At 33.6% G+C, this 27,777-nt stretch overlaps 1 protein-coding gene across 4 annotated transcripts in view; it reads left to right on the forward strand.

Moving 5' to 3' along the window:
* The window catches only part of LOC128219722 (misshapen-like kinase 1), a 59,758-nt gene that overhangs the window by 16,586 nt on the left and 15,395 nt on the right, over window positions 1-27,777 (forward strand). For 3 of the 4 annotated variants that reach the window (XM_052927663.1, XM_052927666.1, XM_052927665.1), the window contains 7 exons: window positions 3,519-3,789; window positions 4,194-4,257; window positions 5,817-5,873; window positions 7,422-7,525; window positions 7,828-8,006; window positions 8,430-8,491; window positions 9,037-9,149. In XM_052927663.1, coding sequence (XP_052783623.1) covers window positions 3,519-3,789; window positions 4,194-4,257; window positions 5,817-5,873; window positions 7,422-7,525; window positions 7,828-8,006; window positions 8,430-8,491; window positions 9,037-9,149 — 850 coding nt within the window. The remainder of the gene's footprint in view (window positions 1-3,518; window positions 3,790-4,193; window positions 4,258-5,816; window positions 5,874-7,421; window positions 7,526-7,827; window positions 8,007-8,429; window positions 8,492-9,036; window positions 9,150-27,777) is intronic. The other variant, XM_052927667.1, reaches the window with a different exon arrangement.

Consider the following 27,777-nt stretch of genomic DNA (forward strand, 5'->3'; position numbering starts at 1 on the left):
AAATCATCTCCTCTGAACTTACGTGGCTTAGAGCTTAGATATTTGGCATGATTCATCGTCTAGTGGACCTCTACAAAGTTTGTTCAAATTATGGCCCTGGGGTCAAAATTGGCCACACCCCGGGGCTGATGGGTTTTCTCTATATGTGTTATAGGTAAAACTTAAAAAATCTTCTCTGAACTCACAAAGACAAGTAACGTCTTAATTTAAACTGGATAACATATTTAGTACACATACCAATTTTCAATATGGGCCACATACAACAATTAATAACAAATATACATATATAGATACACACGTAAAATTAAGTAGTGACAAGAGCTTAGATATTTGGCATGATATATCATCTAGTTGACTTGAACCAATATTGTTCAATCTTTGGCCCTGGGGTCAAAAAATGGCCCCATCCGGGCGGTCATGGGTTTCCTTATATATGTACCGTAAATGACTGGGTATAAGACGATAGGGGGTATTAGACGCAGGGAAAAAAATCTGTGAAAAATCCGAGAAAAAAACTTTTAATCTATGTTTTTGGTTAAAAGATGCATAGAAAAAATGTCAAAATCGTCCGGCATTTTCAGCCACCATGTTTGTTGACAGTGACAAAAAATTTTTTTCGTGAAAATGGCGATGGTTATCTTTAAAACCATACTGTCGCGAATGAAAAGTTATGTTAAGCAAAAAATATTTTGACAGTGCCCAACTTTGCTTTTTTATATGTAAGTTTGATTATTGTTTAATTCAATTTATTATTCAAAATAATATTGAATACCGTAATTCACAAGAGTTCGGACACCATAAATTAATTATTTTTTTCGCTCTCCGAATACATAGAAAATTATCATATTTACATTTTATTTACATGTTTGTTTAACCTGCCTTTTTTCTTCATGTTTGCTTTTTACCACTTATTAATTTATCCGTAGTAATCAATGGTCATAAACTTATTTATTACGCCTATAAGTGTAAATCCTTCATGAAGTTAATTAAAACACCATTTTATACATGCACTGAACTGAATAAACACATTCTATCGGCTTCAGATCAAAGAGTCACTCTGTGTGACGTCACATAACTTACAGTGTTATTCCCACGAGGATCAGCATGGACATTGCTATGCAGGATTAATGTATAACTGTACGATTATTGCTTCATATAGCGGCTTCATATAGTCTATAAGTGTGGTACAAGTTTGAAAGCTTATTGGCAGATCGTTTTACAAACATGCCATGTCGATGTTTTCTTAATCCCTTGATTGCCCTTGTTGTTTGTTTAATCCTCAAATAAATATATCACACTTCCTTTTCAACAGGCAATAAATCGTTTAGGATGGGTAGTAACTAATTAAATTGTCACAGTGGTGTATACGGTTAGGTAATCTAGCCAGGCAGTGTAAAGATAAAAATCAATATTCTTCGTCTGTGAAACTTGGTAACTATGAAAGTTATGATTGATGTCCTTTGGGTGTCCGAAAATTAGGTACACAAAACAAATTATTTTGGGAAATAATTATGGGTGTCCAAATATAAAATATTTTTGTTGAAATTATAAACGTCTTACGATATACCGTATCCCGATCTTCAACTGCCGTTTTAACCCGTATATACTCGATCAATATGACGCGAGTAACATCCCTTTCTACATAAATCTAAACAAACTCTCGGCTTGAAATTGACATCAGAAAAAAAGTTCAAAAAATTGTTACTGGGTATTATACGCAGGCATTTTTTTGCATCAAAATCTGAGGGAAAAAAGTGCGTCTAATACCCAGTCATTTACGGTATATGATGAAAACTTATAAAATCTTCTCCGAAACCATTTGTTTGGCCCCTTTTAGGGGTGACCAGAGCAAAAAACAGAAAAACCTTTAAACAACTTCATCTTATTAACTGCTGGATGGATCTTCAAGTCTGAAGCATCCTAGCATGGGCCTCTGTCAGGTCTTTTCAAATAATTTTGTTTGGCCCCTTTTAAGGGCCACCAGAGCTAAAATAAATAAAAAAAACTTAACATTTTCTTCGCATGAACCCCTTGATAGATCTTCAGCAAATTTGTTTTGAATTGTCCTTGCATGGACCTCTCTTAAATTTGTTCACATAATTTTGTTTGGCCCGGTTGCCATGGCAACCTAAAGGAAAATGTCAACAATTGGTTATAATCATCTTCTTCTCCTAAACCGCTTTGACAATTTTGATGAAACTTCATAGGAATGATCCTTGGTTGGTGCTTTTTCAAAATTGTTCAAAGAAATTAATTCCATGTAGAACTCTGGTTGACATGGCAACCTAAAGGAAAAGTGTCAACAATTGGTTACAATCATCTTCTTCTCCTAAACCGCTTGGACAATTTTGATGAAACTTTATAGGAATGGTCCTTGGTTGGTGCTTTTTCAAAATTGTTCAAAAAAATTAATTCCATGCAGAACTCTGGTTGCCATGGCAACCTGAAGGAAAATATAGGCTGTCGTGTCCGCCCTGTGACTTTCTCTTATATGGACAGATTTTAAAATGACTTGCCATATGTTTTCGACATACCAAGACAACGTGTCGTGTGCAAGACCCATGTCCCTACCTCTAAGGTGAAAGATACACTAAGTGTTAATTCACAATGGAATGCTGAATATGAGGACATAAAGAGTGTTGGCTGTCATTTAGTATGATTGGTTTTTTTTCTATGCTCAGAGGCAATTTAATATAACTTGCAATATGTATTTGACACATAAAGGCAAGATCAACTTTTTATGTACTTGTTCATAGATCAATGTCACATTGGGGGGCATTTGTCACATACTTTGACAGCTCTTGTTCAATATTCTTTGAGAAACAAGCTATATTAATAACAAAGGTTAAACTCATTTACTCAGGTGAGTGATTTAGGGCCATCATGGCCCTCTTGTTTTGATAGTGGTCAATCACAGAACGAGGCTGCATTTACGGAAAGACCCTCCATTGGCGCAAAGCTCTATTTGACTAGGAATCGATCTAATTTTACATTTTTTACAAATATAAAGGCAGCAGAATTGAAATTATTTGATATTGTTGTTTGTTTGTTTATAATGTATTGCTAATTTCTTCCTGAAAATGGAGATTTTCAAAAATTCATTTGGGGAAATCAGGGTCCGCTGCGCATACTGGCTACAACAAATTATGGGATAATATATCCCGGCTATTATTTCAGCGAATAATAATAGTAGTTTACTACATCTTCTAAAATATGTATTTCTATAAATATGTATAAAATACGTAATCGAATATTCGATTATGCGATCGAAAGAATGACTGAATATTCGAATATCAAGTTTGCCAATTGTTTGCATCCCTAATATTTAATGTCATCATATATCACATAGATTTAACAAGTGTGTTTTGTCATTTTGGCGAGTTAGCGCTAAGACGACTCACAAAAATATGTATTTGCATAAAATTGCTAAATTCTAACCCTGTAATGATGTATATTACCTGGTATATATATATAAAATAAAAAGATATCAAGTTGTTGACAACACATTTCAATTTCAGTTCCATTCTACAAATTGGGCCAGGGGAATCCACCCTGCGCCGCAACTTCGCTAGGATTCAGGAGAGGGAATCAAAGTCACCGTATGCCGTGCCAAATATTAACCCCCGCCCCGTACCCGTGAAACAGCCCCAGGGTCAGCCACCCCCTGGGAGGGGACACGGTGACAACCATGACCGACACCACGGCCACCATCCCCATCATCACCAGCAACAACAGCAGCGACCGAACTCAGGGGCTCAAGGCCAAAGGCCTGTTTCTAATCAGTTCCAGGTAGGCATGCTTTTAGATGTGGTTGACAGATTTTTCTTAAAGAATTGTCCTGGACAAAAACACTTTTTTATGTTGTGTTTTTAAGCTCTGGTCAGCACAAGCCAGCAAATCTAGCGTAATGTTTGCTTCAAAGTTTTATGAGTTTCTAAGGTAAATAGAATGTAAGGATTTGAGCCTGCAAGTAAGTTGCCATTTTTGCTGATTTTCTTCCAGCACTGTTCATATGACCAGAAACATAAATCTGGTATGCAAAAACTTTTTATTGATAATACAAAAACTTAAAAAAATACTAAAAATTTACAAATGGAGGGCTTAGTGCAAGATGGTCACAACTCCATGTTACATCAGCCTTTGGCAAAGCCCTGTAAATGTGTTAAGAAATGTGCACTTGTGTATATTTGCAGCCACCAACCAGACACGCTGTTCATGAACAGTTACCCAGCAAACCTATGCAGCCTAGAATCATAGGTAAGGCTTTCGTTATTAAAAAAATACTAGTACACTACTGTAGCCTGATGAGAGTAGTTCAATTTTCAATGACCTGTTAATTTTAATATAATAATGAATGAGAAAAGAAAAATGTTCCTTTCAAAATTATGAATGTATGTCACCCTCCATTCCACTCAATAGCTCGCTCACACCCAGGAACTTAATAATTGGTATAAAGGTTGGTAATGACCAGTAGATGATGCTTTTTAAATTTTGAGATGCAATGGTCAAAAGTCAAGGTCATGGTGACCTTCATGTGAAAACAGTCTTTAGGCGGTGACCCTAAGCTCAAAAATGGTGTCCGCTTAATAACTAAAGAAGGCTTGCATTCAGGAATACTTGGTATGCCAGTTAGTCATGACTGGAAGATGTCACCTAATGATTTTGAGATCAGTAGGTTACAGGTCAAGATCGTTTTGACCTTCATACAAAAAAAGGTTTCTGCTATATAACTAAAGAATGTTTGGACCCAGGATTAATAGATGACCCCTATTGATTTTGGGGTCAGTACGTGAAGGTCAGAGTGACAAAAACAATTCAGGACCACTGACTTTTTGTAGTTTACTATTGAATATACAGGTCAATAGGCCAAAGGTCACTGTTGGTTTGTGTCCAGGGCAAAAGTACAAATTTCATGTCTGTCATAGATTACTTCTTAGCTACAAAGCGGGAGACGAGTTTTTTTTTTCAAAATAGCAATATCTAGTTTCTGTTAATATTTAATAGTCATCCCATATAGTACATAAAGAAATATCATATAAAGTTCTTCTTAAGTTGGTTTGATTATGCAGGTTCATTTTCGGTACTTTGTAAAAATACACTATACCCTTCAAATCCGGGCATTTTTACTTTCGTTTTTCACAAATCTTTTGATCAATAAATATGTTGGTTGAATTTATATATTAACTCAATACTCTTTGAACCATTTATTTGTGGGCTTTTATGCCCTCAACAACAAAAAAACAAATAATTCTGTTTTTCAAACAGATCTTTTTTAATTGAAAAGAAATAAATGGTATTGAGGACATAACCCAATATCAGCTATAAAAATTGCTGAAAATAATCCTGTTATGTTACATAATGTATATTGCTGATCAATATTGTTTGCATGTTTTATCAATATTGTATTTACACAACACTCAATCATTGTTGCAATCATTTATGTTATGTGCATTTTGCACGACGTTGTGCCCCTAAATTTAATACAACAGCAAATAGTTTGAGCCATGCAGTTGTTTTAAATACCAAGTACTATAGAAGAAGAAATTATGTGAATGTTTTTATTGTTATTAAATTGTAGTTATGCTGTTTTCTTTAAATGTAATGCAAACATTGCAATTGGCTACCACATTTAACTGGACCGAAAATTCAATTTCATTTTTTCTTTGTCTTCTTTGTCTATTGTTAAATTTGGCCTAACCTAATCAAATTTACCAGTATTGGCTTGTCCAGCAGACAGCTTTAGCAACTTATTAAACAGTTTTGTTAACTATCATATTAAATAGTAGTGGTACAGTATTTAATATTATTCCATCAAGATGAGGAAGAGGAAAAGGGGCAAGATAAAGCCATAGAAAACGAGGAAAATACAGAAGGTTTTACATCGTGTAATCCAGTACAAAATATAGGCTTCAGAGAAAATTATGTTGACTCTTCTCTTATCTAATAAAAAGTATTGTGATAGTTTTGATGTTGTCAGAGTCAATGCAGTCAGCCTGCAAACCTTAAAAACGTCTAAGATATTCTCAAGAAACCTGATACCCATGCTGCCAAGTACAAAATTATTCACATGTCTGTTAATGAATCTGAACTGTGTTGACATTAAAGCTTTGACAATATTATGTTTACTGTGGTGTACTTGATTGGGGAAATTCATTTATTTGTGTAATATGAGAGTTGAGTCTAGATTCATTTTCTCTGAAATGTAGTGTAGCACAGAATATAGATAATACAGAGCACTAGAATGCACCCTGTTAGTAATCAAGACGGAAACAAAGGTACTTAAGGATAGACTCTATCAGATTTGGAAGTATGAAGTGTGATTAATGTTGATTGAAATAATAGGTGAATTGTTATGGGATGTTTAAAGTTTTGATGTATAAAATTCCTTTTAAATCAAAATTTTCAGAAATGCCTGGTAACATGGTTATTATACATGACTTATATACACACAGGAATCTTGTTTTAATCACATAATTCTATCGTTTTAATCTTATAATAAAACAAATCCATCTTCAAAGCATCATGCATCCGTATGACTGGCCTGTTGCATGGAATTTAGAAATCTTCCTTTTTGTCTGTTGTTGTCATGTCTACAACGACTGCTTTTTTTAAACACGAATGAATTGAAAACCCTTATCAATAATTGTCTAATGAAAGTATGGCTTTTACGAAAGATTTTCCATCTAGTTTTTCATTCCATACTGTTCTGAAGTTTGAAATTCAACCCTTTTATTATATTGTTAAAGAATAACTTACAGAATTGAAAATATATACTTTGTGGAGATCATGTTCAAATATCTGAATGGGCTTCTTTCATGCATGGGCATATTTTTACGCTTTGATTACACACATGTAGCAGCTAAATGCAAGAGAAAAAAAGTGCACATTCTATTGTAATGAATTTGGGAAATATTGCCTATATTAATGGAATGTTTCAGCAGTTGAATAATGGTGTTAAATTCCCTTTTTTTAAGAACCTGCGATATTTCCAACTTAAACAGAGTACATGTATGCATGTCTGGTATGTCACATGGATGCTTAACTGCTATTGAAAAGCCTCTGCGCATGGCAGAAGGGATATAATGTCGAAGATTATAATTAACTGGTATGATCAGAACTATATACAGCCATTCATGAGCTTCATTGCATGTGAGATGGTCAATGATAATGTTTATTATTAAAGTTCATCATAGTTGTTGGTTTATGATTTTCAGCAAACAAGTAGAAAGTCATATACACATAATGATTCATAATCATCTTAAAGTTTTAATGTTTTGAAAAATGAACTTTTGAACTGCAATATTTGATTAAGAATCTTTAAAATTTGACATTTTAATAGTTTTACCAAACAAGAGTGCTGGCTACAATGTGCACAATGCTTATTAGTTGTGAACCATTTGTAAATGCCTTCCCTATTCCAGATTCCCGAGCCGTCCCTGGCCAACTCCATGGCTCACCTCACGAAGTGAGAAACTCCGCCATGTATCGGCCAAACCAGGCACAGTCATCCGCCAACAAACCTGAGGTAAGGGGAGATCTGTTTGCAAGGATTGTTATGTATTACTGCATATTACCATTAGGTCAAGCTTAGTCTTGCATTGTGAGCTAGAATATTGAATTCATTGACATCATTTACAACTCTCCCTCCCAATTGTTGTTTAAGATAGCATTTAAACCAATTTGTATCATGCACTTTTACTCATGATACACCAAGACATAATGCAGACCTTAAGCAGACTCAAACCTTTGCTAACAGCCAGAGTAGCGTTAGTGATATTAAATATATACTAAACTAAATAACTGAAGTGGTTTTCTTTCACATTTTAGGACCTAGACTTACTAGCAGCACAGCTGAATGAACTCGGAGCTGAGATTCGCCCACCAGCTCGAACTGTTGTCGTTGCTGATGATGAAGCCAGCGACGATGAAGATGAAGAAGAGGATGATGAAGTCGGAGCACTGAATCGTGACGGTACACTTCCTGCTTCCGAGCCCCCAAGGCCTCTGTGAGTTGAAAGAGTGGCTTTAATGTTAGAAGTTATTGTTATATTTGATGTTCCTGGATTGAACTGGTATTTTTCTATTGCCTTGTGATGATATAATTCAATCCTACAAATCTTCCTTTTTTACTTTAATGGATAAATAATAATCTCTTTCTATGTTCAGAGTGTTCTTATGGTTTAGGAATCTGCCTCCCACCCAAGAGGCTGTGAGTTTTCTTGGCCTCTCAAAAATGACACAAGTACATTTCTCTGCCCAGAACATGGACACGAGTAATTCATATCAGTTATAAGCTGTCTTCAGAATCAGGCTTAAATAAATGAGTATAAACTAATCTCTTTGGAATTAAGGTTGCATTGAATATAAGAAATGATGAAATTCAAACTGTCATGACAATATAAGTAATTCTTTGTATGTTCTTGCTTCAGTCCTCCAGAGGGCTACAACCGGGACACCTTGAAAACATTGTCGTCCATGGTTGTACATGAAGGTACGTCTTAACTCATAAACGGATTCTCATGCATGTTTGTTCAAAAGATAACATGATCTAAAGATAACATGATCTATTAGTTAAAGTGTCTATCTCACAGACTCTAGAGGTCCTTTGTTAAGACCTCAGGGCCACCATTTAGCAAATATCTTAGTGGAAAGTTTATTTTTTTACATTTATTTTAAATACTTTCTTATTTTTTGTAATACTAACATTGTTAGTTTTGTTTAATACAGCTTAGAAAAAGGCTGTTCACTATAAAGTTGAACATTTAACCTTTCTTTATTTATACAGCCCTTTAAATGGGGCATTTCATTGTGGCAATGAATTATTGACAACTGTACTGGTTTCTACCAAAACCAAACTTTTAACAATTAGATTTTGTTAATCTGAATTTTGTTAAATACAAGATTTACAAGCATTCTGTACTAAATCGTAGCAATCGAAACTCTCTTGTACCACACATTAATTTTCTCTTTTAAACAAATTTGGCTAGCATGACCTTTGATAACTACTACCATGAACAAATTTGCTTGCTCCTGTAGTTGATACACCAACTGGACCAAGTCCACAGAATCGACAAGAGCAGGAGAGAAATCGGGAAAACCGATACCGCGACCAGGATGACGATGATGACGGGACTCTGGTGCTGAGAAGGGTGAGTCATCACCGTAATGCAGGAACTCAATAACTGCTTCCATTACTGTACATGCAGTAAATGGGTTCTTGCCCTTTGCATGACAATCTTTTGTAAATTAATATGAAAATCAGGTTTCCAACGCCCTCAAAAATTACTTAGTTTGTTTCACAACAGATAAAATTGAATCCATGTTGTCCAGGGTTATCATATGACTGGTAAATCTTAATTGGTTTAACAGTTATGGATATTTATATCAGGGTGGTTCTGGGGCATGGAAATATTTTGGGAAAGAGAGACGTTTATGTAATTAATTATGTTACCATGTTAAACTGTTATCTAAAACTTTGTTTAGTATGTCAGCTTGCAAGGCTGAAAGTACTACTTTAAGGTGAGGTTATCACGTCTTATAAATTACAAATTTATAGTGACAACTTTTGGAAACCTGTTTGTATTAAAGAGAGATAGTGGGGGACAATTGTATTAAAAAATAAGTCTTTTCGGTGTTTCCCCGTGGAAATTCAAGGGATGTAACTGTGTGTAAAATGTTAAATCAATCGCAAGAGTTATGAAGATAAAAAATTATCTGGTAAAATACAGAGCATGTTTGCACTATTATACTGTTAGGCACAAAGTAAATGGACACCATAATTGAACCTTGATGACTAATTTCCATGTTTTTGAGTCATCCATTATATAATAATGGGCTTTTGTCATGTAATTGCCCAATTTAGAGTCTTAAGTTACTTATTGAGTAGAAATGATAGCTTATGGAAGTTACAATACACTAGTTTTAAGAATTTTGTCAAAGTATGTATAATGTAAGGGAAAGTCACATCAAGATATATTACATAAAAAAAGTGTATTATTCATCGGTGTGAATACATGATTATCTTGTCAAATGATCTTTGTTTGTTAAATATCTGTAGTTGGTTAATACTATGATAAGCTCAGAAAAGATCACATTTTAACATGTTTATAATTAGTCACATAAAGTATTGAAGTGATATTAGCTGAGTGCTAGAATGGGAGTAATTCAGCTCTTCTTCTTACGTTGTTAATGAGTAACAATTTTCTTCAGAGTAATTTGCTTCTTGGCCTCGCTATTTCGGTAGTATTCGTTAAGCAAATTGCAGTCATTTTGGATCTCATTTAAGTCTGCGTTTCAAATTTAATGTACCTCATTACGAAAATAATTATTGTAATTTCAGCTTAAAAAATGGATGATTTGATTAACTTTTTAAATGAGATTTAGGGAATGTTAATGTTTATATTAGTGTATTAAATAAAGCAATATGGATGATGATGATGATGATGATGATGATGATGATGATTGATGATGATGATGATGATGATGATGATGATGATGATTGATGATGATGATTGATATGATGATGATGATGATGATGATGATGATGATGATGATGATTGACTGTTATGCTGATTACCAACCATGATGCTGTTGTTGATAGTCATGGTAGTGATATTGTTGTTGAATATTGTGGTGTTGGTTTAAACAATAGCTTTTTTTGACAGTTAGTGCTGATAGTGATTGTAATACTGCATCTTATAGTAGTGATGCTTGCCACCGAGAAAAGAACAGATATTATATTAAAACTTGAAAAACACTCATCTTCTACAATACATATATTATTTTCAGAAAGTTTGTCAATGTGTTTACAACATGTACAAGTAAATGGTATACCATCTATAAATGTTGTGTAACAAAAAGGCATTCATGTTATTAGGAAGATAGTAATAATTTCATTTAACGGTTTATTGAGGGGGATGAAGATATGCTGTATACTGTTGGTAGTCACTTAGGGACGATTTTTACATATATCATGGCAGTTGCAGGCTGCCGGTGCTCATTAAACTGGTCTCTGTCAGATGTAATGGAGATTGACTGGTCATCTCTGCCCATCATTAGTTCATATTACTGTAATTTGTGTGATTGATACAGTCACCATCAATGATTCCATATGCACATCAGTTAGAATAAGGACTAAATATTAACAAATAAGCTGCAGGAAAGACATAAACTTGTCATATTAACCTAGACGTTATTATTATTTCATGATATTCATGGTCATCTTTTCCATTTATACTATGAATAACTTGCCATCACCAAAAAGCAGCTATTATTTCAAAATTTAAGCATTTCAGTAAGAAATATGTTCTACGATAACAATGTTTCAAAAATATTTTCTCAAAACTGCTGGGCCCTGCATGGGAGTATATATGTTTTCTCAGGCCTTTCTTCGTCCAATGGATTGATGTTGGCAAGTTTAGTAAACAGTTTGTCTAAAAGAATTATTCATGTTATGTTCTTGTCTGACAGAGACTTTAATTGTTTAATCCGGCTCCTGTATGACCTTGATCTGTCAGTTTTCATGCTGGGTTTTCATAAGGCCATGTATCTAATGGAACATATCTCCTTGTTGGCATTTTGATTATATATTTATAGCTTTCTAAGCAAATTCTGTACAGTTTTTTTATCAAATTTCCTATGATACCATTTCATGGTAGAATGGACAAGTTATCTATTAAGGAGTGTTATATTCAGGTTGCGCTAACAGATTTAGAGGACCTTAGTGTCTCGGCACATTTTATGTCAATATGGGAGAAAAAATATGGGAATTTTAATTCACCAGAACTTACTTTTTTCGATTAAAAACTGCCAGATTTTGTATTCAGAATGAACTCAATCTCCAATTAACTTGTTAACTCTGGCGGGCTGCGTCCTGTATGTAGTCCGTTCGAATTAGCTTTAGATGCATTTAGGGCACTTCCTTACCTGCACCCCAAAAACATGTGCCCTCTGTACTTTTAAATAAACAGGCATTTGCCTCTAGATTGGACCTATGTTTTAAAATTTGTTAATATATTGAAGCTGTATTTCATTTAATCAACACTAATTTTTTTCTTTCTTTATACATTCCATCGATTTTCATTGATTTGGGCATTTTTATGCAGATAAGTTAATGATTTTCGTAAGATAACGACTGCGTAGTGAAATAATGCTTTAATTATTAACGCAGGGCCAACTTAATCTTAGAAACAAGAACAAAAAGTAATTCAGAGTGTTCCATGGTCGTCTAATTTTCACATCTACCACATTGAAAACTTAATGATTGTTACAAACTTTAAAATAATGCTTTGTCAGACCAGTAGCTTTTAAGACCGCAACTTCAGACTACAGAATAGTCAAGGAATGTTTTCCACTTGGTTTCCAAAAAGTTCATCCTCTTTGACACAACTGCATAAACAGTTTACCCAAAGAAATGTGTGTCTTGGGATTGGTAGATTTACAAAGCATTGATATATATATATATTTTGTTTTGGCAGAAATGTTGAGAAACAGAGACCAAATTGCATACAAAATAATGGCTAGAATGACATAATACAATGACGTAATATAAAAATTGTTATACAATGTTTGATTTGAAAATTGTCTCCTGGCACACCCATAAAATGTCTTATAGCTCATATAAAATGTTCTGTAGAAGAGAAATTGTCTTGTGGTTGATTTGCATTGGAAAATTCCTGAGACACATAATGTTTCTGATCTTTCCAGGAACCCTCTGCCAATCCCGTAAGGTTTAAAAGAGTTGTTTTTTTAATTCTGAGAAATTGCTCAAGTAAAGGCTATTAATGACTTTAAGAGGTACGCAGCATTTTAAATATGTTGATAAAAGCAAAAAAACAATTTTGAAGATCTCCAGGTATTTTAGATGTGAGTTGTAAAATTTGGAATCGTTTTCTGGTTTCAAAACTGTGCATAGGTGATCAAAACATATTTAAGCTGTTTATTTTTTTCAAATAATAAGAGTTAAGGTGTTTTCAGAGCCATCAGGTGCAATGCAGTCAGGTTCGTTGTTGTTCAAAGTCTTCAACATTGGCCATTACCAAGATACTGTTGAAGGTATTCAAATGAAACTTGGTACACAATTGTTTCCATAGACAATTAATACATGTATATAGCTAAGGCTGACAACTGACTTTAGTTATTGTTAAGTATAACCCCTGTTAGAGGGTGTTTGTTCTAATTAATGGAACAGCCTGACATTTTGCCTTGTTACTGTAAGTTATGCTTTTGTACCAGCATATTTTTATTCCAGCTATAATGTAGCAAAGAGAAAGCACTTTAAGGCTGTAGATATAAGGTTTCATTGCTAAAAAGAAGAAAAAAAGCAGCTGAAATACACATCAAAGGTTCAAATGGAGACTTCAATCAGTCCTGTTATTGTGAGCCATGACAAAGCCCTTGTTAGGAGAAGCAGTTTCCATTTCCCTGTTATTGATAGGTTCATTAAGCCAGATTTTCTCATTCTGCCTGTCAACTGCTCCTCTGAGTAATAGGGGCCAGTCACTTCTTTGCTGCATTGAATCATCACTCTCAAGATTGATTGAAAACCCAGATTTTTAGACATGGGGGCTGCCTACAAAATGAAAGGCGTAATGAGACTAGACAGTGTATACAGTTTGCCTGACATTCAGGGGTTTAGCTGAAGAGTAATGGAAGGGTGCAAGCTGCTTGCACCTTGTTCTTTTTCAGTTGCATCCTTCTTCCCTTTTGAAGACAGCATGGATGGGCACCCGTCTGCTTTCATAGAATTAAATGCTTAAGAGCTTATCCTTAATTTAAGTTGATTTGAAATATTGTTAAGTTAAGATGTATAGACATTGAATGATAAGAAGTAATAAGAAAGTTTAGACATTTCTGTAACCTGTCTATCTGTTGATAGTCAATTGTACAGGTTTATTAAGAATTTCAAACATTTATTTTACAAACACAGGTCAGAAGCTTTCAAAAAATGTTTCAATGGAAGTCAACCAGATTTACAATTCATCCGTTTTTTTGCTAAAAAGGTTCATCAGTTGTTGTTTTTTCATATGAAGATGGGCCCTTTTGACAAAAAGGATAGAATTATAAGCCAGCGTTAAAATTTAGCTTTATTAGCTATATTATATTTGTGAGTCAGGTTTTCAACTAGCCTATTATAATTATTATCCACTCACAGACTTATACGAGCTATTTTGGCAAAAGTCACTTGCATTTATTTTAAATTCATTTGCATTTTGTGAGTATGCGAGTCCCAATTAGAACCCTGTAAGCATGTGAATGTTTAGACCTTTTTCTCCCCTGGTTGCCTAGCCTCTTGACTTGTACACTTTTCTCACAAGTTTTTAGATATTTGACATGAAATGTGCCTCATACACTTGAGATTTAATTTCCAAGTGCTGCCATTTCACTTGAGATAATGCTAGACTGATGTCTTAACCTTCAAACTTCTGTAAATCTCTCTTTACTTTTTATAATATAAAAAAAACACATATATGTGTCGGGAAATACAATTATAATTCCATTTCAAAAGATAAAGATATAGATTTTCCGAGCAAATTAAGCTTTTATCTTTTGCTTGAAAAGAGCACTTAATTTCTATTAGAAATCTATAACACCTGGAAGCTATGTTTTAAATATTGCATTATGTATTGCAGTGGTTAATTGTTTCCTTCTATTACAAGCATTTAACATGCACAATAACTGTGAATTCAAGTGCATCCCAATGTGTTTAAGAGCTAGGAATATTGTGGCGTGTCAATATAATGATTGTGATGATAATTTCTCTCAAGAGGAAAACAATTGCTTTATGAAACTCCTGGCCTGGTAGTCTCTACAGCTGTAATCAGTTATGCTTGTTGAATTAAATTTTATGACTACAATTTCAGTAGATTTTTTTCCCTATTACAGAAGAAGGGAAATTCATTCATGACAATATAAAGATGATGATATCACATTATCTATGTTTTAGTTGAAAAAAAAACTAGACCTTACTGGTTCTTTACAGTATGGGTTTCTTTCACTGGCTTTGGATGTTTTTTATTTAGAAAACTGCAGTTTCTGAAGCACATCTTTATTCTGGAATTATTTTTGAGAAAGCATCAGTTTCATTAATGACATAATATGGAATCAAATTCCTGTTACAGATTATCTGTTAGTTGGGTTGCTTTCACGTCATGTAAATATTATTGAGTACCATGGTTTAGTTTTCTCTTTGATCTGAAGCCCCCATGGAATGGTCATATTTCATGCTAGTTCAGCCATGTTAAAAGTGATACTCATTCCTCAAGTCAGTTTTGCAATTCTGCAATTCTCACTTCATGCACCATCTGTTTTCAATTGTCCAAATTCCATTGGTCACTAAATAATGTTGAAGCAATTTCATTGGTCATTATTGTCAATTAAACCAATCATATTCTTCTTTTCATGCTCATTAGGAAAACTTATGACCCTTTTGATTGGTCAAGTATGCCACTTGCGAATACTTCTGAAGTGTTAATGAGTGGTTTTATTGTTATGTATAGAGTTTCCCAAATTGTTCTGAAGTCTTCTCTTGGGTGATAAAAATTATTTAAGTCAATAACAATTTTTTATACTTCTGCGATACAAAGTAATAGGAGTTACTCTGGAGTTTAATTATTTCTGTGATATCATTTGTGTAAAAAAACAAAAACATACCGTAATATCAAGATCGAAAGGTATACTTGAACAATTTAAGCAAAAGGAAGTAGACTCTTATCAATATATTTTGAATGCCTCATAAATCATTTTAAACATATCTAATATTATAAGCCAAAGCAGCACCATCGGCATCAGATATAAGTTTTAACATATGAATCTTGTTATATCAATGTCAGACACATGTATTTGGTGAAAGCATGGCTTTATGAGCTCGTGTGCTACAGGGGAAAACAACATTAAAGATGATGCTCACTCATACCTTGATCCCCTAAGTACAATTAAAATTTAACGTTTATAACCAGATGCCTTAAACTTTCCATAAGGTACAGGGTAACATTGCACAGGAAGCAATGATGCATTGAAGCTTGTATATTTTGTTTATAATTAGGGGGGTGTTGCATGATTCCAAGGTACAGGATTCAGGCACATTCTTTTTTCATGAACATGAACATCCTTTGTACCAGTAGCATAAACCATCATGTCTTTAACTGCACATAAATGCACTTTCCAGACAGATAATGAATGGCCATGTGATTTCATTGTTCAAGCATCCACCTACACCTGGGTTAGGTCTAATTATAGACTCTTAATTGCTTAATCCCAGTATGTTATTGCTGTATTCAGAAAAAAATAAAAATTACTTAAACATGTTTATTTGAAAGAAGTGCACCTTCTTAAATATAGCAAATACAGATAAGTATTAATAGTAGTATTTCATTAAAATTTTGAAACAAAGATGGCTGGTTCCATGTTTATGATGAAAGAAAAAATGGAATGGTTATTGGTGGCATGATGTCGGAGTTCCGGGCCATATACAGTTGTAAGTGCCTGGAACGGTCCAATAAACAGGCACCTGTCTATCATAATTTATGGTTGTCTGTTCTGGGTACCTTTTAGTAATGGTATTGTGGTTTACTATTGTTAACTTCTTAAAAGCAATGTTTTTTTCACAGGGCCAAAGTGTTTTATCATTGAAAAAAATATTGATACTTACAAGTCAGTCCATACAGAACATAAACAAATTTGGGAGCAGTCCAATAGAAAGAATGAATTTGGGGAAGAATGGCAATTCAGGCTGTAGGAAGAACAAGTTTGGTGTAATTATAAACCCTATGTTCATATTAAATAGAGACCTCCTGCTAATTTAAATGAGCTGATAACTAGAAAAGAAAAATCAAATGATTATCACGATTTTTTCCAAATCTGCTGTTTTAAAATTGAGCAGGAGTTTTTGTCTCCATCAAAATAATACATATTTGTCATGTTTAGATCTCACTTGTGAAATGGCTTCCACCAACAGTCCTGTATGTGGTTGAAGTGTTATGCATCAAGATGGCTTTGATCAAGAATGGAATGACAGTGTCCTCCATCTAGCATTTTCCTCTTTGATTTTGAATTGCTTGGAATGAAGTTATTAGTGTATCCAGAAAATAATCAGATACTTCATTGCTTGTACTTCAGAACTGTTGTCCTTTGTACAAAACTCTGTGAACATTTTCTCACCATATTCCCTCGTGAAAATGTCCATCAGTGTTGAATAGCTATAAAATGATGGTCATTTATGTATCTTTGTTTAGGACTAAGGTGTCTGGTTCTATAGACTAGGTGTTGTATTCTGTAATAAGATTCTTTCATTCCATTTCTGACATTGTTATGAAGTGTTTTGCAAATGTATAATGACATTTAAATGAGGAAATGAGGAAGTGGTCAGCAATACTTACAGCAAGTCTGACTCCTGGGAGCATGTGCACTGCACTTGAGTTTGTTGTTCCAGTTTGGTTGGACTTTTATTTGATGATTACAAGTATATTTGTGGTGACCCCATGTCTGAGTATTTTCTCACAGTTCCTACACAGCTATGGTTGTGGTACGTGACTTTTGAGGCATAAATATTATCCCATCATACCATAAAAATGTTGTTACAAAAAGGCTCAATATGTTAAAAAATACAACTTATCTTAATGTCAATTTAAATTTCAGACAAAAAAACTGCAAAATTTACATTATTAAAAATGTAAACATTTTAAAAAAAATCAACATTTTATTTTATATATACTGCTTCTAGATTTTGTATGCAGAATTTTGTGCAGTGTATTCATTTGCAGCATTGATTTTACAATATATTTTAGTCCTTCTGTTTTTCCTGGTAACACAATCATGCAAGCAATAAATTGACTGTATGATTCCAGGAAAGTCTATTGTCAGCATTGTTTACAGTTCCCTGTTGTGACAGAGGAGACATGCATTATCATACTTTACATGCTCCAAGGAGTCTATTGCTCATGTGCAGAAAGCATGCATTAGCAGATTAGAAAAAAAATCTCCCCAAAGATTTATATTGATTCAGAAAATGTGCCTGTGAGCCTGTTTTGACAGTTATTTGATGGAAATTGCAATCATGTGCAGTGGGCTTTGATTTACTGCTCGTCCTTTCTAGATTGACTTCATGATTTGATTTACATAGCATATGAAAAGTTCCAGAAATATTTTGGACTGATACATGTTCCACTTAGATAATATGGAAATCTTTTGATAACACTAAAAGATTAATGGTGAAACTTTGGCAAATTGTTTTGATGAATGATTCTTCCTTGGGCAGGATATTGGTTCTGGTGGTCTGGTGTGTGTTAATTGGGACAATGTTATTGAATAGATCAGTTCCCACACTTTGAGCAGTCTGTGTTGTTTTTTTCACCTGAAGGCTGACAAAGTCATTGCATTGTTGTCTATAAGTAAGACATTTATCCATCTTTTCTCAGTAATAAATTAATTACTTGATATGAATAATGTAATAATTGATGCAATTTCAATCAAATAATAACATGTAGAACATCATTGGGATATGTGCGATGCATACAACTAATGCTTTTAGCCCAAAGGACAAGGTCATCTATTTACACTTAGAGGTTGTCATTATGAAGCAAATACTTAGTAAGAGTCTAAGCAACTTTCATCTCAGTGCCATAACTGTGCTCCTACGAAAGGAATTGGTCAAACACTAGCATACATTATGTTAATTGTCTTTGACTAGAAGATATTTTCGAAGACTTAAATAAAGGAATCTTAGTAGCCTTCATGCAAATTATAGATGACCGAGTCAATCATAAATTCACAGTTGTTCTATATCAAATTTATTTAATGATTGTCTATTTACAATATCTAAGCAAGAATTGACTTAAACACATTTTAAGAAAGCCAAGGGATGAATAATGCACAAATATAGCATATATTTTCCATAATCTTTTGCAAGAATTTGGAGCCTATCTGACTCCCAAGCCCAAAATTCTACAAGCCCAGGCAAAAATTGGAAGCCCTTGACTCCCGGACTCCCTTTATTTTTGAAACCTGCAAAAAGGAATCTTTCTGATTGGAAATCATACCTTTCCTGTGGGGTTCTTGTGAATAACAGGACAAGGAAACATTTGATAATGTAGGAATTCTGTTCCAGATTAATCAGAACCTGTTCCTGTTTATGTTTTGTAATGCTTTCATCATAATAAAGTATGTGCAAATTAGATGTGGTTAATTTTGGCTGGCAGTTTGGGTGGGTTTGATTTTCTAACCTTTAGCCCAAGAAGTGAAATGTTTATGCTGTGTTAATTTGTTTGCTATGTTTCAGTTAATAAGTACCTGATCAGAATGTTTGTTCCTTCAAGATCAAATGAACTTGGGTAATCAGGCCTATGATGAAACATGAATAGGGTAGCACTGGGATAATCAAACACACCCTGCAAATGTTAAATCAGCTTGGGGGGTTTGGTGTATTACTACTCAAAATGTTTGTCAACCTTAAAAAAAACTCAATCCTTTGGAATACTTGTAGCAGAAAGGGAAATCATTATGTATGCCTCATTGCTAGTTTATTTTGTTTTTCTTAAAATAAGGATGGGATAAGTAATGTACATCAGTTTTAGGTAACACAATGTGTCTGATGTCATTCATGTTATTGATTCAGGTACCCAGCAATATAACAAATGAAGTAAGTTCATTTATCTGGACTGTTCGCTTTCTCTTCTCATTTTTTCATCCAATTACACTTTCTTCTACCCTCTCATTTTTTCTCTTAGCTTGGCTCTTTTCTAGAGAAAGAAATGAACATACTGTTACTGATGTCACCCCTGAAAAGGATCTTGGTTGCCATGGGGATGAACTACTTGTTACTGTTTAAAAACATTGATTGGCACAGGTCTGAGATGTCTTGATTTTTTCTCCCCTTTTCTTGGATATTTATACAGCAAGTTGATGAAAGCATTATCCAGAGGGGGCTGTGCATTATTATTTGAATGTCCCTGATATTCTTACTGCCAAAGAAAACTCAATAATTACCATTCATCCCATTCCAATTGTCTGACTTCATGGCTGGCACATGTTTTGGTGCAGGTGCTTATGTAAAATTTGCTGATTGTAATAATTGCAAAATTGAGAATACTTTACCCTATTAGACAACTGTTATAACTACCTGTTTGCATTGTAGTACCCCTGAAATTTGTTTTTGCCCCTATCACTGAAGTGGAAGCCAGATGCCGCTTTCACAATGTAATGACATGTGTAATCTCCCCCTAACAAATGCTTTTTAAATGAAGACATTACATGATTACCTGTTGCATTGTTTTCTTACTAGTATTAGGTTCTGTTTTTGAACAAAATCTAACCACAAGGCAGGTGTCCCTTACAGTGTGTTTTCATGGCAAGTTTAGTGATGTACAGGTCTTTTCCAGTTTAAACACAGTGTTACTTGAAATTGTAAATTCAGTAATTAGTTTCGTAATTAAGTTTTTTTCCCCTTTAGCAAAACAATAACAGCCTTTCTTATTTCATAAACTGGTCTTGACTTCTGCATACAGTAAACCACCAGGAAAATAATATTTTTAGTATTTGGTTGTTGTGTTACCATTCTATCAAGATCTGAAGTTGTGCATTACATTTAATGAAGTTTTAAAGCCATATCATTATCTCCAGTAATCTGATATACTGCCAGTTCTTGGTAAAGATCTTGGCTTCGTATGGACAATTTTCTCCTTTAGTGCCAACTAATTCAATAACCATATGAAATATCAGAGACTGACTGCTGCAATTAGAGAATTTATGATCTGGAGAATTTTGTGAACAATTAGGAACTGCATGATATATTAGTAAATGTTTATTGTTGATGTCCATTTCGAGGAGTATAAAACATGCTTAAAAAGTTTGAATTGAATGAGTTGAAGGTCTAAGAGCTAGATTTCCTGAAAATGTAAATGTGATTTGCACAAAGATGTTTATCAGACATTTAAATGCCAAGACTGTCTCTGGATACAAAAATCCATTATCACCACACTTATTTCCCACCCACCTATTTTCACAGTAGTAGGGTACTTGTGTTTTATGTAGTTTGCAGGACATTGACTTCTGACATATTCATTTGTCTTCATTACTTTAAATGAAAAATTACAGTGACTTTTAAATGTGCTTGCAAGTATGTTTTTACTTCTTTTTTTACATTATTGTATGCCCATTGTTGATGAAATAGTTGTGGACATAACAGTATTGTGGTGGAATGTATGCCATTTGAAAAAGCAAATACTCATTTTCTTAAGAAACAAAATATGCTTAAAATTGAACTAACTTTTCCCATCTTTGAGGGCTGTTTCTAAGTCACATGACAAGTTTGTTTGCTGCCATTGGCTTAGATGTATTGATTCACAAGTACCCTTTTCAGCCTCCATCAATAAAGAGCCACTCAGCACAGTAGCACAATCCTACCTCCCAGTGAACAGTATTGAGTGAAACAATTTTCAGAGATCTTATCAGACCAGAGAAGTGTGTTGTCAATGTTGGATTATTGTTTTTCTTGATTTCTTTATTGCTGGAGATATAATAATGTGATGTGAATACTAGAGTTCAATATTATTTTGTGGTGTTGTATATTTTGCTATTATTGATTTTTAAACAAAAAATAATGTCTAAAACTGTGACAGTTAAAGAAAACAACACTTTTTATTTTACATAATAAAACTTAAAATACTCCAAAGTTAACTTTTAACAGATATTAATCATGACCTTTTTGTTCAATGTCATTAAGCAATGAAAGAGTGGAGAAAAACCTCCAAGTCATTGTTTGGGTCATACTATCTTGATCAGAATCATGGAGATATCTTTCAATGCACCTGTCTGCTCATTAAGCTTTTTCTCTCAGAAATCATGGCAAACATTTATGCTTTACTAGAAGAAGTCATTCATTTAACTGTCAAAATGCTTAAAGGTCTTTTTAGAATTAGGAAACCAATTAATTAAAGGCAATAGAGGAAAAACTTAAACAAGTTATGAATGCAATTAAGGCACATTTCTGTTAAGTGGGTTGTAGAAGTGTTGGAGGTTAAGTGCTCTGAAAAAAGTGATTTTTCTTTGATGAACATTTACTTGGATTATTATTTATGAATGATATACTTTTGAAGAAAGTTTACATAACTTTTGTATGAAGTTTTATAGTGCACATTTAGCTAGATTGCTTTCTCAATCTAAATATCTAGAAGAATATTATTCATTATTTTGAAGGAAACATTCTTAAGTGTTAAAACCACAGTAAATTTTGATAACCACTACTCAAAAGGTCATTTGTCACATATGTAAAGGAGTAGTTAAAAGGTTGAAATTACTTAAAAGCTAGAAGAGAACAATGCAATGAAACAAGCTTGCACATAATTGTCACTTTGGTTGCAAAGGGTAGGCTCATAAAACTCAAATTGCTTTGGTTACAACTGTGCAGCTGGGTTTGTAAGGTCTTAGGTTACAGTTAAATGTTCCTCATGAGGGGATTTGTTGAGTTTGATTTGAATTTGCAGGTGAAATGTGAAATTGTAGGTTTTACTTGACCTCAAGGACAAATGTTGATTGGACCTGGAATCTTTACAAAGGGAATACCAGTATTTTAAACACCAATGGAGCATATTACTTCTAACAATATTTATATTCAAAGATGTCACAAACACATTGCCAAAGACCACTGGAAATTCAGATAAACACTGACTCTAGTGATGGAATAATAAGCTATCTGCTGTTTAAGAGTTTTAATATAATATTAAGTGTTAATCCTTCAATATTGTTTGGGCCCTTACATTGAGCTTCTAAACAGGGTCTCTATTTTGGCTACTATGTTTGCCCTGTTGTTGAGGTTGTGGTGTTTAGAATATGTATTATATGATACAATTTACTTAAGTCTTGTGGTATCTCTTTGCTTCTTTCAACAATCACATTCAATTTATTTCCGTTGAGTTTCTTGCAAAGTTCAGGGCAATTGTCATTGATTGATATTTGGACAAATGATGGTTAAGTACCTGGTTTCTCCTTCAGTTCTAGTGTTGAAGTGTGGACATTGATTACTGTAATCCATAAGATCTTCATTAAAAAGGAAATTAGCAATTGATTTGAGATTTCATGAATGACTTAAATCAATGATGATTCATGAGGTTTCAGTGAAGAAGAGATGATAGGAACCATTTTAAATGTAAAAATAACATTTGCGAGTGCTACCTTATTGAAATAAGCTGTATGCTTCTGTTATATTGACAATGTTCTGCTGAAGGTAAAACAGTGAGTGCTGCTGACCAAAATCCATGATAGGATGAGAGTAGGTCTATACATTCCCATGCAAAATGTGACCATGGCCATGATGTACTGTAAACATGACCTAACAAGGTCAAACCAGCTCTCCTTTGTTTCAAACCATGGTCAGCCATTGTTAAATAAAGCCAGTTCTTGTCAGATATCTAAATATGTCTTGCCCTCTGGAATAACATGCCTGGTTAACCATCAAATATTCAAAGAAAAAATACTGACAGTTATGTTAGCAATTAATGTGAAAAATGGATGCTTAAATCAATAGTGATCAAGTGTGATAATGATGGTTATTGAGTCTTGAAGTAGCATGCTGTGTTTTCAAGGTTCTTGTTGAATGAGGTTGTTAATTGTTACAAAGAAACAACAATGTAAAGACATTATGTAATGACAGTGGGTGACTTATTGTTATTTAAGCTAGCTCATGGTCAAATGGTTCATTGGATGAAAACAATTAATGAATGCTTTGTATAAATAGCAATAATTAGAATTACAGTTTTGTTTTTTCCAAAGTATTCAGAATCGGTTTGGCTGAGTGAAGTGAAAACCATCATGTCCTTTTGGTATTATGCTGGTGCAGTTGCCAGACCAAAAGGAATATGATTGTACTGAAGATGTTCTTAAAACATCAGCCCTTCTTCAAACTGTCTGATAGTTATTAGATTATTCATTGTTATTGTTTCTGCTATCAATGATTCTTGTTAAATTGTTTGGATTTTCTTTAGTAATATATAATAACTGATCCAAGGTTACAGATGAGCAAATGTAATAAGCCTTGGCCATAACAACGAATTCTACACCATCAAATAAGGCATTAATACCATAGCATGTCACTGTGTTGGTTAGGTATTGGTTCCCAGTTCAGACCATACAGTATTGGCAATATGATCCTGGTTGTGGTAAACTGTGGAAGGCTTCTTCCTATCATAGAGACATTGATTATCAGATCAGGACAGTTCTACATCAGTTGGTTATCATGAGGCTTTTTGGTCAATGTTTCATCTGTGAGATTTTTTTTTTAGGTCATATTAGGTGTTAAGTGATAGGTTCTAAGAATCTTAAAGAATTAATAAGTGATATATAAACACTGCTTCTGAATGCTTATATCTGGATACCATGCATCATTCAAAAATCCTAGGTAAAAGAAATACAGATTATGAATAATGGATGGATATCACACGTCATGTTAAACTCAAGGACATCAATAATGCTGTCACTCATAATATTCTTGGACAAACAATGATTGTGAAGATATTTAATTCCTTGTCATGATTTCTGATTGTTTAAGTAATGACAAATGAAATAATGAATGCATAGCATGAAACACTTACATTTGGATGAATTGTTTTAGTTCTTAAAGAATTGTAAACAGTTCATAGTGTTTATGAATTCTTTTGCAGGATATTTATCATCAAATTAGACTGACATTTTATCAGATAGACAGTTGGTAACATGATATATTTGTATTGAGTTTAAATGATGACATATTCTGAAGTGGATAGGTAACGATTGCCATGGAAGACCATATTGTAAATGGAGGAATCATTGAATTATTTGAAAGTAGATACTTGAGTTGGAAAAATCACTTTTAAATGTGACACAAAGCATTTAAAAGTCTGGTTTAACATATGAATCATTTAACAAAGAGTCTGATTGTGAAACAAATGCAGATGTGATTAAATTGAAAGCTGAAATTCATTTTAATGGACAAGAACAAATGACTTGTGACAAGGTTGCTGATACTATCAGTGAATCTACTGCAGAAACATTAAAGTAAGTGCAAATGTTGACAGAATAGCGTGCAATGAACACATTATCAGTGTCAAAATAATCAAAAAACACCTAAAGTGAATTACAAGCAAGATGGTGGTGAGAGTTGTGGATACATTCCAGTATTACAGGATTCTGGACAACTACTACTACCAACTAGTCGAGGTAAGATGAAACAACCAATGCTTGTTATGTCAGTCACTATAATTTTTATGCTATTTCTATCTAAACTAGGGTGGGGCTGGAAAAAATAAAAAAATAAGTCCACACATGTGCGGCATCATTTGTATCGTAAAATTGTCCGACTGTACTTCTATTATGCAGTGGTTAAGGTTGTGTGACGTAATTCATAATGCAGAAATTGAATATTAATACTCACTTTTTGGGATGCATTTACAAGCTGGCTCTATAATGCTGTTAAATATAGTTAACAGAATTAACAACATTATCATCTGAAACAGTAACAGCAACAACAGCAACGGCATAATGTTGGTCACTTGAATATTATAAGACACAGCAAGACATAAATGACAATCATATTAATTAAAAGTTAAATATATTTGAGTCATGTTTTGACTTTAAAATTGTAAACAGTGTTTTGCTCATATAAATTTACATCCCAACTCCACATGGCTTTGTTTACATTAGCTCTGCTCATTAAAGGGATCATTGGTTTCTCTGAGTTAGTTCACAAGAGCCATGCTCTATTCAAAGGTCCATTTATGAAAGTTTACTTTGATATTTTTGTTTAAAATAAAAGATTAAAGGGTGGTATAATTCTTTTATAAAAAGAGCATTTGAGAGTGAGTGGCTTTTTAATTACTGTTAAGTTGTTAAAAAGTTGGGCCACCATGTCTAAAAAAAGATAATTTTGTTTGGGTGTTATTTATTACGCATACTTATTACTTTAATTACTTTATTATCAGAAATCTATTCACAAAATTTTGAACAAATATAAAGAAAAAAGGTCTCCTAAACAATTGAATGTTTTGACTATCAGGAATAATTATAGTATTCCTTTTAAAAAAAACTTAGACTAAAGCAACATAGACTCACCATTGTGTGATGTACTGTTTAGTAAGGACTTGCAAGGAAGCTTTGAGGGTTAATGCACCAGTCAATTGTCAGGTGCCGAGTTAGTGTGGTGGTTTTGTTTTCATGCTGAAAACAGCAGGTAATGGGCCGTACCAGCTAGGATGTCCCAAGGGTGCAGGGGCATTTGACGGGGATTTTACCCGGGACTGACTTTAGTCAAAAGTCACCGCTATTCCCCGGACCTTGGGGGGCTGTGGTTACAATTGATTGGTGCAAAAGATGATCTACTGGCATACGTGTTATCTTTTTTTGGTTTAGAAAAGACACCAGTACTGGTTTTAGCCAGAAAAAGGACTCTGGCATGATTTATATCAGAACTATTATAAACTAAAGCCCCATTATTCTTGTCATGGCTCAAACCATACTGTCCCCTTGGTCTTGAGGTGCATCAGGCTTATCAGTTGAGTGACATGTAAACCTTTAATATGTTTACATTTCCTCATTATTACCCAAGCAAACTGATTCCTGTATGTTTCTTGTTTACTATACTGATTGCATGTGTAAACATTCCTCAGATAACTTGTATTAGTTTGTAAAATATGGGGTATAAATTCCACATTAATCCAGTGGCCAATTTTCAGGGCCATAGATTTTAACTGCTTTTTGCATTTCTGTGGTGTTTTAATGAAGAAATAAATCAGATTAAGTGAAAAAGCTTATTTTGGATTTTTCTATAGTTTTAAAAAGAAGCAATTTTATAAAGGCTCACAATAAAGTTGACGCATAAAAATGTTTTTTTATTTCAATGCAATATTATAATGTTTTACTTGTTTGACATATAAGATCAAAACAAAAAAGTGTGTGATTATGTACAGATAAAAGTATATGAGCAATATTTTGGCACTTTTAAGCTCGACTATTTGAAGAAAAAGAAGGGCTAAACTACTCAACCCGGCGTCCCCGTCGGCATCCGATTAGAGTTTTAGGGGAAGTTGGCATTTTCACTTAATACTGCAATACACAAATTTGAGGACCATCACACAATTAGGTTATGTTACTCTATATTATCCTAAACGCTTTCAATTGACTTCATACTTAACACATTTATTAATAGCCATCATACAATAAGGTTACATAACACCATATTATCCGAAATACAAATTGTGGCCCTTAATAGACATAGAAATGTTGGTTAACGGTTAAAAAATTGTTTTGATAATTTAGTATTAATAGTATGTCAAATGAGTTAAACATAAAAATGCATTAAAATGAAAAATAAAAATTGCACCAACTGATATTGTGTACCTTTAATGTTTAACTTAAAGCATTCTATTTTGGCAAAGAGGTGTGATACCATCCCTGGGGACCATATTCTCACAGGCTAGAATTTTAAATGTCTTAAATGTTAGATTTATGTTTGAAAATTTGTTCAGAATAATTGATTGTTTGTCCTTGGGATGTTCCTTAGAGATGCAAACTTGCTATTGAAAATCACACCTTCATGTCTGGGTAACCTTTTTCTGTCTGTTGCTTAGCTGTGAATGTTATAGAATAATGTTCAAGATAATGTATAAAGATAATGTTTAAGTTTTTAGGATATGAATTTGCTTAGGAATTTCCTTTCATGCATTTTATGTTTTTAGCTAATAATTAGTCAACGTCGCACTCATTCAACCCTTTGTAGTTTTTACAGATCTAGTTAAGTATAATTTTGAACCCAAAACA

The sequence above is a fragment of the Mya arenaria genome, chromosome 15 (genome assembly GCF_026914265.1).
Source record: "Mya arenaria isolate MELC-2E11 chromosome 15, ASM2691426v1".
Taxonomy (NCBI): domain Eukaryota; kingdom Metazoa; phylum Mollusca; class Bivalvia; order Myida; family Myidae; genus Mya; species Mya arenaria.